The following is a 14,447-nucleotide window of genomic DNA, read 5'->3' as shown; positions in this document are numbered from 1 at the left end:
CTTCCAATCTTATCGTTAACCTCAACAGCATGCCATATGCATGCCTTGAATGTTAATTAGGAAACACTGATTTGAAGCTTGACCTAAACAATGAAAGAAGGAAACTAACTAAAATGACAGTGCCCTGCCTCTCTCTTCTCCCTAATATTAGGTGTCCCTGGAACACGTATGTACTTATAATGATTTCAGTAGTGCTTGTTTAACTGTTTTCCACTGTATTCTGGAAAGCACTAGCCAGATGAGTTGATTATGGTGGTTTTTATAATTACTGGGGAGATACAGTAATGACAACTGAATTATTATTTCTTTACTCCATTGTGAGCCATCAATTACAGAATTCCAGAAGTAAATATGTTCAGCAGATTGTAGGTATTACATTTTAGCATCAAGATCTAAAATCCTTGTGATGAAATAATTGCTACTCTCAAAGATACAAGAGGAACATTCAGATCCATTAATTCTATTTCTTGGGAATTGGGACAATGAGGGTAGAGAAAGTTTTTCTACCCAGAGTGAGGGGAGAATTTAATGTAGCATTGGGGAGATAGTTCCACAAGCATTGCTGCATGCCAAATTGGGGAAGTATTAACCTTTTGTCCTCTTGTGCACAGTTTGTGTGTGTGTGTGTGTGTGTCTTGTGGAAGGTGTGGGGAGCATACAGAGGCTGGAGAGGAGAGAAAGCCCTGTTGTGCTAGTTGGATATTCATTTTTTTCCTGGTTTCAATAACAACTGTATTAATTGATGTGGGGTCCTGCAACAGTTTAAACCTCATCGTACAAAGAAAATCACTCCAATGTGAGTTTGCTTGCAAACTTACATAGTGCTTATTTGTCCTTCCTCTGTCTTATCTGGGTAAGCTCCCATGGTGCAGGAACTGTGGCTAGCAATGCTTCGACCTATGGTGACTATGATCTGTACACTTCAGCATCCTCTGGGCCAAATGGCTCTGTTTGGTTGAAGTCTTATCCTCCTTCTCTGAACTCTTGTGACTTTGAAGAATCAGGTGACAGGAAATCTCCCTTCATGTCCAATATGCCTGAGTGTGTATATTTTTTTATTTTAATCTACTTTTCATCGCCTTGAACACTCACACAACCTGCCTTCCATGATAGATTTATGACAGAAAAAACTGAAGCTAGCTTTGGTTCTCAATTAATATTAGTAGGGGGACAAAGTTCAGAGAATGAGAAAAAAGCTGAGAATAAAATTCCAACTGTTAACAGATAAAATAGAGAGAGGAGGTTTCGCGCTCCCTGATCTAGAGCTATACCATGCAGCTGCAGCATTATTGTGGATTAAAGATTGGATAACATTAAGGGATTTTGATGTATTAGATTTGGAGGGATATGATAATTGGTATGGGTGGCATGTCTATTTAATATATGAGAAGGTAAAGGTCCACAGGGGCTTCTTGAACCATTTAATAAGGAAATCATTATATAAGATCTGGTCAAAATATAAAGGAATACTAGAACCCAGGATTCCCCCATGGAGCTCACCTACAGAAGAAAAAGAATATGGATGGGGAATGGGCCACATACCGATTATTATTAGAAGGACAACAGGATGAACCTATATTGAAAAAATATGAAGAAAATAAAGGGTATCTAACAGACTGGCTGCAATATTTTTAAATATATCAAAAATTAACCATTGATAAAAAAGCAGGACTTGCAAAAGAAACATCAACATTTGAAAAAGAATTGATACAAAGTAAAGGAAAATATATCTCACGGGTATACAACCTCCTATTGGAATGGGAGGTAAAGGAAGAACAAGTGAAAGCTGTAATGGTGAGATGGGTGCAAGATTTGGGCTATAATATTTACATGGAACAATGGGAAAAAATATGGCGGGAAGAGAAGACATAAAATTCTCAGCCTGCTACAATCTCAGGGAAAACACAATGAAGATGATGTATAGATGGCACGAAACTCCAGAAAAACTTGCTAAAATGTATAAGAACAGATAATCTATATGTTGGAGATGTAATAAAGAAATTAGGTCTTATTTGCATATTTGGTGGAAATGTACAGATATTTGTGTTTTTTGGAATAATATATATGAAGAACTTAAAAAATTATTTAAATTAACATTCAAAAAGAGGCCAGAAAATTTTTTTTAAGCATTTTGCCAAAAGAAATAGGGAAATCGAAAAGAACATTGTTCATGTTCAGAGAGCCAGTGTGGTGTAGTGGTTAAGAGCGGTAGTCACGTAATCTGGGAAACCGGGTTCGTGTCTCCGCTCCTCCACATGCAGCTGCTGGATGACCTTGGGCCAGTCACACTTCTGTAAAGTCTCTCAGCCCCACTCACCTCACAGAGTGTTTGTTGTGGGGGAGGAAGGGAAAGGAGAATGTTAGCCGCTTTGAGACTCCTGAAGGGGAGTGAAAAGCGGGATATCAAATCCAAACTCTTCTTCTTCTTCTTCATATATGGAATAACAGTGGCCAGAATTTTAGTAGCAAGAAATTGGAAAAACACAACAATACCCAACACAGAAGATTGGCAAATCCTAATGGTAGAATATCTGCATCTAGCAAATATAAGTTTATAGGGAGGTAAAAAGAAATTATATAAGAAATATGTAACTGTGCCGTATAAAGTAATGAATAGACAAAGTACAGCGAAATTAATTGCAAGTCAGTTTTAAATTTCTTTTCTATCAATTTAATAATTGTGTTCAATACCAAGAGTATATATGATGATAATTATATTAATTTTCTTATATCTTATATTGTGGTGGTTTGTTTGATTTTTCTGTTATTTGTTTGTTTTATTGTATGTTCGTTTACTTGTATGTACATCTGTTTTTCATAAATGTATTTATTTGAAATTAATAAAGATATATAATTTTTTTTGAAAAAGAGTTCAGAGAAGGAGGATAAGACTTCAACCAAACAAAGCCATTTGGCCCAAAGGATGCTGAATTGCACAGAGCATGGTCACCATAGGCTGAAGCATTGCTAGCCACAGTCCATGCACCGTGGGAGCTTAAATGTAATACCTACAATCTGCTGAACATATTTACTTCTGGAGTTCTGTAACTGATGGCTCACAACGGAGTAAACAAAAAATAATTCAGTAGTAATTACAAAAATCACCATAATCAACTCATCTGGCTAGTGCTTTCCAGAATACAGTGGAAAACAGTTAAACAAGCACTACTGAAATCATTATAAGTACATACGTGTTCCAGGGGCACCTAATATTAGGGAGAAGAGAGAGGAAGGCACTGTCATTTTAGTTAGTTTCCTTCTTGCATTGTTTAGGTCAAGCTTCAAATCAGTGTTTCCTAATTAGCATTCAAGGCATGCATATGGCATGCTGTTGAGGTTAAGGATAAGATTGGAAGATGTCCCTTTGAGAAGCTCCTTGGCAGAGCCAGATGCCATCCAACTGATCTTCAAATCCAGCCCATTTGTAGTAATAAGATCCTGACATTATAGCAGCTCTGCCACATCAGGTCAAAGGCCCTTCTAGTCCAGCATTCTGTTCTTACAGTGATCAACCAGTTAATATTGTAAACAGGAATTCCTGTGTTCCAAGGGAAGTTACAGTACAGGATGTTGCTGCTGCTACTTTTGCTGCTCCCAGATTTGCTGTGCAAAGTGCATACAGTTAAGCTCACCAATAATAATCCTGTAGATATTCCACATGAGTGGTATGAGCCAGGTGATCTCCTCATTGGCGGGATGGTGTCTCATATGCTTTACGTTTCCCCCAAAATCTTATTCAACAGACACCCTTCTCAAGTCTCCTATAAGACCCCATCGTAAGGAAATGTCCCTTGATTTCATTTGACCAATTCTTTCTATTAGTGTGGCTGTCTGCAAATAGCTTTGATTACTGTTTAAAACCAGAAATAGACCTGCTTCTTCATGGCTGGCTGGATGGACGTTAAGAAAATGAAAAACTCAAATGCCTGTATATTTAGACTATACCTATTCTAGCAGTTGAAGATTTGGAAACATTAGCCTTTCATGATCCAATTGCTCTATGGTTTTGTTATAATACATAGCCTCTGAGAGCTTCCATTATGTAAGGGGAGTATGGGGCAGCTTTTGTATTTCACCCAAATTTTCAGACATGTTCAAGCTTTATAGTTCTTTATTTCAGGAGTGGAGAACCTTTACCCCATGGGCCTCACATGGCCCTCAGCTTAATAGCATATGGGTGGCATGGAGGAGAGAGCATGTGGGGAAGTGAGACAGCTGAGAGGGAGAGGGAGAGAGGAATGGGGAAAAGCAGGAGATGAGAAGTAAATCACTGGGAGACAGAGAAAAAGGTGTAGCCCTAACAACTATTGACTCTGGTCATTGGCTTGTTCCTCACTCACTCCCAACATTCCTGCGTTATTTGTTAGGAGGTGCAAAAAATGAAAGGGTGGGGGAAACAGTTTTAAAAATTATATTGTGATGAGATGAGGAAAAAACTGTGGATGACACATAAAACGACCGACATGCAGACTCCACAGGTATTTCAGATGATATCAGAACAAATGAGGCCAAATGTGCCGGCTGCTCTATCTAAAATTGCAATCAAAGGAGCATTCTGGTTTGACAAGACCGAACTTGCTGTGTCCTTTAAAAGTTGAATGTTTTATTATCCTCTTGTGGGTTTAATGTCATACATTTTTTCCTCCAAGTTTAATTTTGCCACTCAAACCCCGCAAATGATTCTGTATTTTGTACTCCTGAAATCCCTGATAATTTTCATTTTTTCACTCTGTCGAAATTTCTGGTGTACCATTTTTAGATAACGCTTTACAGTAAATGCATCAAATCTATAGAATGTCCACCTGTCTCCAACACTTAGTGATTCTAAACTGCCTATTCTTTTTCGTGCATTATAGTATGTGCAATTTTATTTTAAGCTAAGATGTGCTGTGGATCTTTTTAAATGTACTGAAATGGTACAATGGGTTCTTGCATAATATGTCATAAGACTACAAAATTGTTCATCTGACACATAACCTGTAATTATTAATAGTGTGTTCTCTGCCTCTTCAAAAAGGACTTTGAGGTTAAATGGTTCTTTGGTACTTTATCTGCCTGAGATATTTGCTGTTAATCTTTTCCTGCGGAAATGTATATATTCATCTAGTTTTGGCTGTTGTGAATTTTCTTAGTTGTACTGAATTGAAATAATAATCCTGTTTAGGTTTTGAAAATAATAAAATAACGTTTCTGTTAGCTAGTTTGAGTTATTCCTACTAAACATTGGGCAGTGGATTTAATTATTATTATTATTAATTAATTAATTGTCCATTTTCTCTGAGTCATACTATTATTATATCCTAATCATCAGTGACTTCCAGCGAAAATCAGTGTGTGAGGTTGATGGTTAATCATTGATGAGTCATTGAAATATATGCACATAGAGAGACTTGGCTTAAAATACCCATTTCCTAAATGATCTTCAACCTAAAGGTTATCATTAGGCTTTCAACCTATGAAGAGTAAGATATAGTGAGGAAATTTCATACTATCTTTTCATTTTAAATCTCCAATAGAATGTGGTTACCAGCAAAGGGGATGTGCTGTAGAACAGAATGAGAGGCTTAAAGCATCCTAGAAGGGAACACACATTTGTGTAATGAAACGTCTTGCTAAGGGAAAACTGGGAACGATAGCAAAAATATAACACTTCATTTACAGAACAGAGCAGAGCTCAGCAGTACAGCTCAGGCTGTGCATGCCTAAAGTCCCAGGTTCATTCCCTGGTTTTTTAAAAATATGATTAGGAAATATCCTTCTGGGAAACACTGGAGAATAGCTGGCAGCCTGTAAAGAAAATACTGACATTGGTGTGCTGAATATGAAGCAGCTTATCACATTCCTTTTATGTACACTTCTGGGTTTCAACCTATAAAAAGCTGGATTCTAAAAATACACACAGAGGTCCAGTACTGGAGGAAGTTTTTGCAGGTTCAGGAACACTCCAAATGTGGTAATAGTTCCAAAAACTGTAGCACGCTTCAGTAGGCATTTGTAGCTGAAGCTCAATGGTGATAAAGAACAAAATGGACAGCACTCATGAAGTGAAATTCAAGACAATCTATCCATTCTCTATAGACATCTCCACAGTCTATATCTGCTGAGAGATTAAAAATCCGATTTGAGCTACACACTGCTCAAAACGGGCCTATCCTTATGGAAGCACAATCCAGTAAAATGGAGTCAGGGTGCATTTTCCTCCTTTGTTACAGAGCTTCATTAATGACTAAGTATAGTGGTTGTACCCTATATGTATACTCTGACAGCTTAATCATTCTGATTAGAGTAGACCACTACTGAGATAAAACCACTTTGTGTACTGTTCAAAAGTCCCATGAAATAGCCAGCCACTTTATTTGCAGCGTGGTGACCAAGTTTTACCAGCACATCCTGGCCTTGGTGTTTGCTGTTGATGAGATCAATGAGAATCCCAGGATCCTGCCCAATGCCACTCTTGGGTTCCACATCTACGACAGCTATACTGATTCAAAGATGACCTATCGTTCCACTCTGGACCTGCTCTTTAAATCATATCACTTTGTCCCAAACTACAAATGTGGCATTCAGAATAACGTAATAGGAGTAATCGGAGGACTTGATTCTGATATTTCTTCACACTTGGCAGATATCTTAGGTCTTTACAAGATTCCACAGGTAGGATTTGAGTCTGGGGATAAGAGGGGTTTCCTTTAATCTTCCAGTATAATTCACTCTCTTTCTTTCTTTCCAGTAGGAACTTGAATGGGGAAAAGTAAAAGCTGAATTATTGGAACTGATTGGGGAGGGGGTATAACATGGATAATCAGAGATGTGAATGATAAGGGCAAGATGGCTTTCTGATTCTATTAAATTAACTCTATTGTATGTAAGGGGAATTGTTGCACCAGTGATATGAGTGAGCAAAAGTGGGTGGGTGGGTGGGTGTGTCTGTCTGTCTCTATAAAATAATGCAGAGTTTTGCTTAAATTGTTGGAAATTTATAGGATTGCAGTGTACAGGGGGGAAATAATAAATGTAAGGATTATGGGCCGCTGATTCCACTCTAAAATGTCTGGTTGTTGTTTTAGATTTCATATGGTTCATTTGAACCAGCAGCCATTGATCAGATAAAGTTCCCTTCCTTTTACCGCATGGTTCCCAACGAAGGCCTTCAGTATCAGGGAATTATCCAGTTACTTCTGCATTTCAGATGGAAATGGGTCGGGCTCATTGCTATAAACGACAAAGGTGGAGAAACATTCTTGCAGACCATAGAGCCAATACTTTCCAAGCATGGAATATGTTCAGCATTCACAGAAAGAGTTCAGAAACATTTATATTTCTCAGGTAATGTACTTGAAATGGTTGATGACCTACTGAATAATTTGCCAACTTTCATGCTGAGCAAGGCCAAAGCAGTTATTATATATGGAGACAGTGGAACTGTTCGATGGTTGGGAGGTGTTATAGGAACACTCAAGATACTTCAACAAATCAGTCCTCGGTATAAAAAGATGTTATCTCCAGAAAAGGTTTGGATTACGACAGCCCAAATTGATTTTACCTTGTACACTTTTCAAAAGATTACAGAGGTTGATAGACAAATGTTCCATGGTTCTATCTGCTTCTCAATTCATGCAAAGGAGCTTTGGGATTTCAAAGAATTTCTTAAGAATATAAATCTTTCATGGGCAGATGAAGATGGTTTTATCAATGATTTTTGGGAACAAGCATTCAGTTGTTCACTTTCAAATTCCACTGGGCCAGCAGACACATGTACTGGGGAGGAGATGCTGGAGAGCCTTCCTGCACCATTTTTTGAAATGAGCATGACTGGCCATAGCTACAGTATCTATAATGCAGTTTATGCTTTGGCACAAGCCTTACATATGACTTCCTCAACTAAAACCAACTTCAGAAAAATGGAGGGTGGAGACAAGCTATTTTATCAGAAAGTGGAACCCTGGAAGGTAATGCTTCTGTACCGACAGTTCTGTGATACCAGTATTCCATTACCAAACCAATTTCTAGAGAAAATGAGCACCCAGCTCTTGTCATGCTTTTAAATTCCTCCCTTCCCTTCAGATGATAATGTGTATGCCCTAACATATCCTCAATTATTCTTTTTGAAAGTTCTCTCGACAGCAACTTGAACTGAATTTAAATTGATTCATGATTTTACACTCTCTTCCTTTGTCGGCTACTGAAAGTCAGAAACTTTGCATTGTGAATTGTAAAGGTTCCCTGAAAGAGAAAAATAAGTAAAATCCATCTAGGAAAGCTATTTCTGTAACCAATTCCTATTTTTGTTAGTCTATTTGATTCTCTTTCACTTTCCACCTAGCTCCATTCATTTCTTCAAGGAATGTCATTCAACAACAGTGCTGGAGATGAAATTACATTGAATGAACATGGAGAATTGGACGCTGGATTTGATATTACAAATTTGATCACATTCCCAAATAAATCCTATGTCAGAGTCAAAGTGGGAAGGCTGGACCCTCAGGCTCCTCCTGGGAAAGAATTCACCATTGATGAGGCCAGAATTGAATGGCACAGAAGTTTGACTCAGGTGGATAATAATGCTATTGTTGTTGTTGTTGTTGTTGTTGTTGTTGTTGTTGTTGTTGTTGTCTAGGCAGATCTTCCCAGCCACTCTGGGTGCTTTCCAACAGGTTATTAAAAACAAAAAAAGTTAATCATTAAAAACTTCCCTAAATAGGGCTGCATTCAGAGGTCTTCTAAAAGTCAAGATAGTTGTTTATTTCCTTGACATCTGGTGGTAGGGCGTTCCACAGGGCAGGCACCACTACCGAGAAGGCCCTCTGCCTGGTCCCCTGTAACCTGACTTCTCACATTGAGGGAACTGCCGGAAGGCCCTCGAAGCTGGACCTCAGTGTCTGGGCAGAATAATGGGGGTGGAGACGCAACTTCACATATTCAGGTATTCACTGTCATCCAGAAAATGATATGAAGTATAAACAACTCCCCACTTATGCACAATTTATTTGCATATGTCTGCATACTTGTGCAGTACGGGTAACCCAGAAGTGTCAGGAAAGAGCTGGAAAGTCCTCATGGCTCACGAGGAGACTCTCCCTGTAGCCCAAAAGAACATCCTCTTAGGCAGTGGTTTTTTCCTGGAAAAATAGGTGCCAGTACTCCTCACGAAGTTGTTACAGTAAGTGCCACACTTCTTAACAACACATAAAGAGGTGCCAGTTCATACCCTTGCGTACCCTCTTGGGGGGGAAAGCACTGCTCTTAAGGCTCTGGAAACGGTCTCCTTGAAAGCCAGAGGTACAGTAGGACTTTGTTGAGGCTTCTCAGCCTCCCCACCTGATGGGCTCTGGGGAGGATCGCCTCATGAGTCATGGCAACTCTGCAGGATGCTCCCCACTTACATGCATTTCACTTATGTGTGTGGGAGCCCAAAACGTAGCGCCCCCCCCCCCAATTTGGAGAGTCGCTTATAATTTTGAAAAAGCATTTCTTAACATAATGCATGATTAAAATTGAATATCAGTGTAATGCCATATTTTATGGGCATATTGTAGACATGGCTTTTATATGAAAGGTGAATATTTCATTGGTGACAAGGTATCATTTGAAGAACTCTCTTTATGCACATGAGCACGCCCAACTCCTTAAGATCCATATTGGTGATTCTGCTTTTTAGGCTACTCTTTAAATGAGTTATGTACATACACAGCTACTAGGGACAGGACTTTTTTGTGGTGGCTCCTGGTCTATGGAAATACTTCCCTTTAGATGTTCATTTGGCTTTGTCACTGTTGTCCTTCAGAAATAGGATGAAAACGCTTCCGTTCCACCTGGCTGCTGGTATAAGCTGATTTATAGGTTGTAGGTTGTGTTTTATATAATATTGTTTTATTGAAATTGTATTTGCATATGGTGTATGTTTTTTAGCCACCAAGAGAAGACAATGCCTGATAGAGCAGTATAAAAAGGTATAAAGAAATAAGGAATGACAACAAAATGTTGGCAGGGCCTAACATGTATTACAGAAAATAGATGTTTCCTGTCATTACTTTATGTGAGATTTATGAGTCAAGCCTTCAGTTTGTAACATTCAATGACATGCAAATCTAGTTTATAAGACTGAGCATAGAACTTTGAATCTTTCTGAGTTTGAATACAGAAGGAATGTGCCCCTGTGTACTATTGCTTAAAGCATGATAGATATCAGATGGACGAAGAATTCTACAAACTATTTAATACTAAACTCTTCCCTTAACTTTATTCAATGCTAAATTTCCAATATCTTTGGATAGGTGCCACCCCTTTCAGAATGTAATGGCATCTGCCAACCTGGTTATGGGAAGAAAAAGAGAGAAGGAGAGAAATTTTGCTGCTATGATTGTGCTCCATGTCCAGATGGGATGGTCTCAAACGAGAAGGGTAGGACATGCTATTTCATGGTAGACCAGATTGCTCAAGTTACTGAAGTAAAATATGAGAGACTGTTTTGCAAGTTTGTTATAATTAACTTGGCACATTTTTTAAAATTATGTTGTTGTACATTGTTCTCAGTGTTCATTTAGGTACAGTTTCTTCATATTTTCATATTTTCATATTTTCCAGTGTATCTGAAGAAGTGTGCATGCACACGAAAGCTCATACCAAGAACTAACTTAGTTGGTCTTTAAGGTGCTACTGGAAGGAATTTTTTATTTTCATATTTTCTGTTACAGTGGTACCTTGGGTTAAGTACTTAATTCCGGAGGTCTGTTCTTAACCTGAATCTGTTCTTAACCTGAAGCACCACTTTAGCTAATGGGGCCTCCTGCTGCCGCCGGAGCCCGATTTCTGTTCTCATCCTGAAGCAAAGTTCTTAACCCGAGGTACTATTTCTGGGTTAGCGGAGTCTGTAACCTGAAGCGTATGTAACCCAAAGTACCACTGTAATCATCTTCAGGAAAATATTGCGTATATAATACATTTTAACACAAACAAATTCACAGCATAGTGTAATAATGGCTGAACCTGTGATTTATAATCCATAAAAGGAGCTTCCATTGATGGTATATTTAATTTCTGGTATTGAGAGAGAAGAGGAAGTTTGGATAAACCATGAATCTCAATCCAACCCATAATGGAAAAGCTTCTAGCTGAAGTATCAGACACATTGCAAAAATCAATTGCTTTGTGTATGAGAAAGTATCCTGAAAAACACTTGCGATCCAGAGAAAGAAATGCATGCAGCAGAGACATTCTTACTAGGATCAAATGTCAAAGAGGAAGGAGACCTTGAGAAGCAATTATGAGACTTAAGAAGCTTCCAGCAACTGAAGAGGAACTTGGGTTAAGAAGACACAAAAGAGAGAAAGTTCAAGTTTTGCAAAAGTTGTTCAGGATGGTAAAAGGAGGCTTGCCCAAGACAAAATATCAAGTACCATGGGAATGCTTGTACATTTTTGGCACATTTCAAGACACTAGAAAGTGGACTTATACTTGGAGGATAATGAATTGTTATTTTGAAATCATTCAGACCAAGCCTGTGAAAGAAGAATCACATGGGACACAGTGTTATGGAAAACATGGGCAAGACTCAATACATATTGACAAGGGATGAGCACCCAGGCAGAAGCTATGGTGGACCATGTTGCTGGCTGTGTCCTTCCTTTCAGCTTGTGATCTGCCTTGGAACAAGAATGAGAAGTTATGAAAGTCTAAGTAGAGATAAAGTAGGAATCTATATAAAAAAATAAACTTATGCAGCACAGATCAGCCAAACTAGTACAACATGTAGGGATTAATATTTCAAACACAAACCAGTAATTACATAAGAATCACTATGAGCATCTCATAAAGATTTTATGGCATTAACAAGAGGGCCAGTAAAAATGCCGTTATTATTCAGGATTAAAAAATAAGGGATCAGGATTTTCTAGTATTAAAATGTATTGGGCAATAGTAATACTCAGAATCGACCCACTGAAATCAATCTATGTATTTATTTCATATTACTTAAGTCTATTTATTTCAGTGGGACTACTTTGAGTATGATTTGGTGGGATGGCACTCATTCTACAACCTGTAATTGCTGATTAATATATCGAATAAAGAACCTATGGTATTTAAAAGCAGGCTATGAGGGAATGCTTGTACATCTGGGACAAACATGCTGCTTCTGTTGAAAATTCCAGATTATGTGTAGGATTTGTCGGAATCTTGGGCAGAATGGTATCAAAATTTGCATGGTGAAATATAATGTTTGGTGGACTGCTGCTGATACAGATTTTAATATTCGGAACTATTCTGGTTCAATATTTTGTTAACTTCTTTTCAGATTTAGAAAATTGTGCAAGTTGTGCAAAGGATCTATACCCAAACAAAGGCCAGGATCTATGCATTCCTAAGATACCAAACTTCTTAGCTGTTGATGAAGTGCTGACGATTGTTTCAACTTCCACTGCCCTTTTATTGTCCCTGATCACAGCTCTGGTGCTTGGCATCTTCATTAAGCATCGGGACACTGCCATAGTCAAAGCCAACAACAGAAGCCTCACCTACATTCTCCTCATCTCCCTCCTCTTGTGTTTCCTCTGTTCTTTGTTGTTCATTGGAAAACCTAATAAGGTGACCTGCCTTCTCCGACAAATGGCTTTTGGCATCATCTTCTCTGTGGCCCTCTCTAGCATCTTGGCCAAAACTATATCAGTGGTTTTGGCATTCATGGCTACTAAGCCAGGATCCAGTATCAGGAAATGGGTGGGGAAAAGATTGGCTTACTCCATAGTCCTTTCCTGCTCTAAAACTCAAGTAGTGATATGTGCACTCTGGCTGACAATCTCTCCTCCATTCCCAGATTTGGACATGCACTCAATGAGGGAAGGAATTATATTTCTATGTAATGAAGGGTCAGTCCTCATGTTCTACTGTGTCTTAGGTTATATGGGTTTCCTGGCCATTGTCAGCTTCACTGTGGCCTTCTTAGCCAGAAAGTTACCTGACAGTTTCAATGAAGCCAAGTTCATCACCTTCAGCATGTTGGTCTTTTGCAGTGTTTGGCTCTCTTTCATTCCAACTTACCTGAGCACCAGAGGAAAATACATGGTGGCTGTGGAGATCTTCTCCATCTTGGCTTCCAGTGCTGGATTACTGGCTTGCATCTTTTCCCCTAAATGCTACATTATTGTGATGAGGCCTGAGTTAAACAACAGAGAGCAATTGATACGGAGAAAGATATAAATGACAGAAGTTTTTGGGGGGTCTTAGGCTACCTGGCCTTGCTGACAATTAACAGTCTCATTGCACCTTTCCTAGTCAGGAAGTTGAAAAAAATGTAAATAATAGAAGGAATCATATTATCATTTATGTTCTTGTTATTCCACATAGGAACATATGTTTTTCATTTGAATTGGGACTATGTGAAGGATTGAAACTGTGGATACGATCCAACATCACTTTCAATAAGACATTTGAAGCAGATCAGTCTAGGCACAGGAAAAATTCTGGAGCGCTTCAAAATAATCTACACATAGGATGAACGAGTACCTCTACACTTCTTGAATCTCACACCTGAGTAGACACAGGATGAATTAAATAACTGGTTTGGCTTTAGGGAGTGCTCCAGGCCCAGAAGGCTCTAAGATCTGAAGTATCTCTGAAAGAAAAAAATCACACAAAGCATGAGACCTTTCTCTACATACCACAACTTTCTTTACACCAGGAATAGCCAATCTAATACACTCCAGAAATTGTTGGACTAGAACTCCTATCAGCCTACCACTGACCATTATTATCAAGGATGAGGGTATCCACAGTGCAACAATATCCAGAGGGAACCATATTAGATGTGACTGATTTACACTAGTAGGGCAAGCCTTTCAGTCTACTGAATTAGATTTCTTATCTGAGTGAAAGACTGGTGGCAGGGAGCTTCTCAACCATGTCAGATTGCCTCAGATCAGATGTGTTGTTTCTAAAGTGGTTAGACACTATTAACCAGCGTCCCTACCTCCTGATAACATTAGAGCTCTCTCCAGAATTGTTTCCAGTATGCCGTTAGTATGATAGTAAACAATGTCCAATACATCTTACATAGGTGGAACAGTGTAGCAGCCCCCAGTTGTAACAAATTAGGCAAGTGGAGAAAGGATGGGGTGGGTTCAACTCTAAAAATATTCTTAGGAAGGGATTTTTAGGAAGCGGATTGATGCCTGCCCATCAGTGGGTTTTATTGTTCTTACTTGTGGATGTCAAGGATTGGCATGGAGTGGACTAGATGACCTGGCAAGTCCAATCCTAATCTTTGATTCTGTGATGTGACAAATACGATTGTCATCCCCTACTGATGTGCCATAGACTCCAAAAGCACCGCACAAGTGATTTTCTCCCCTGTAATTATTAAAATTACCATAATCAATTCTCCTGGCTGAAACTCCAGGGTGGAAAAAAGAATCAACGAGCAAGCCTGACATGATTATAAATTCTTCAGTGCT

General features: G+C 38.7%; 1 protein-coding gene across 1 annotated transcript; it reads left to right on the top strand.

The window, feature by feature from the left end:
• Positions 1 to 7,130: 7,130 nt before the first annotated feature.
• Positions 7,131 to 13,194, top strand: LOC310692615 (vomeronasal type-2 receptor 26-like; the record flags this gene model as incomplete). Its single annotated transcript, XM_083473560.1, has 4 exons — positions 7,131 to 7,949; positions 8,324 to 8,551; positions 10,275 to 10,293; positions 12,293 to 13,194. 4 exons carry the CDS (start codon positions 7,131 to 7,133, stop codon positions 13,192 to 13,194), a joined length of 1,968 nt encoding a protein of 655 aa, XP_083329686.1.
• Positions 13,195 to 14,447: the final 1,253 nt, after the last annotated feature.

This window comes from Podarcis liolepis (genome assembly GCF_965112155.1).
Source record: "Podarcis liolepis genome assembly, chromosome: 13".
NCBI lineage: Eukaryota > Metazoa > Chordata > Lepidosauria > Squamata > Lacertidae > Podarcis > Podarcis liolepis.
Note: the sequence above shows the minus strand (reverse complement) of the source record. Positions and strands in the feature narration are given on the sequence as shown.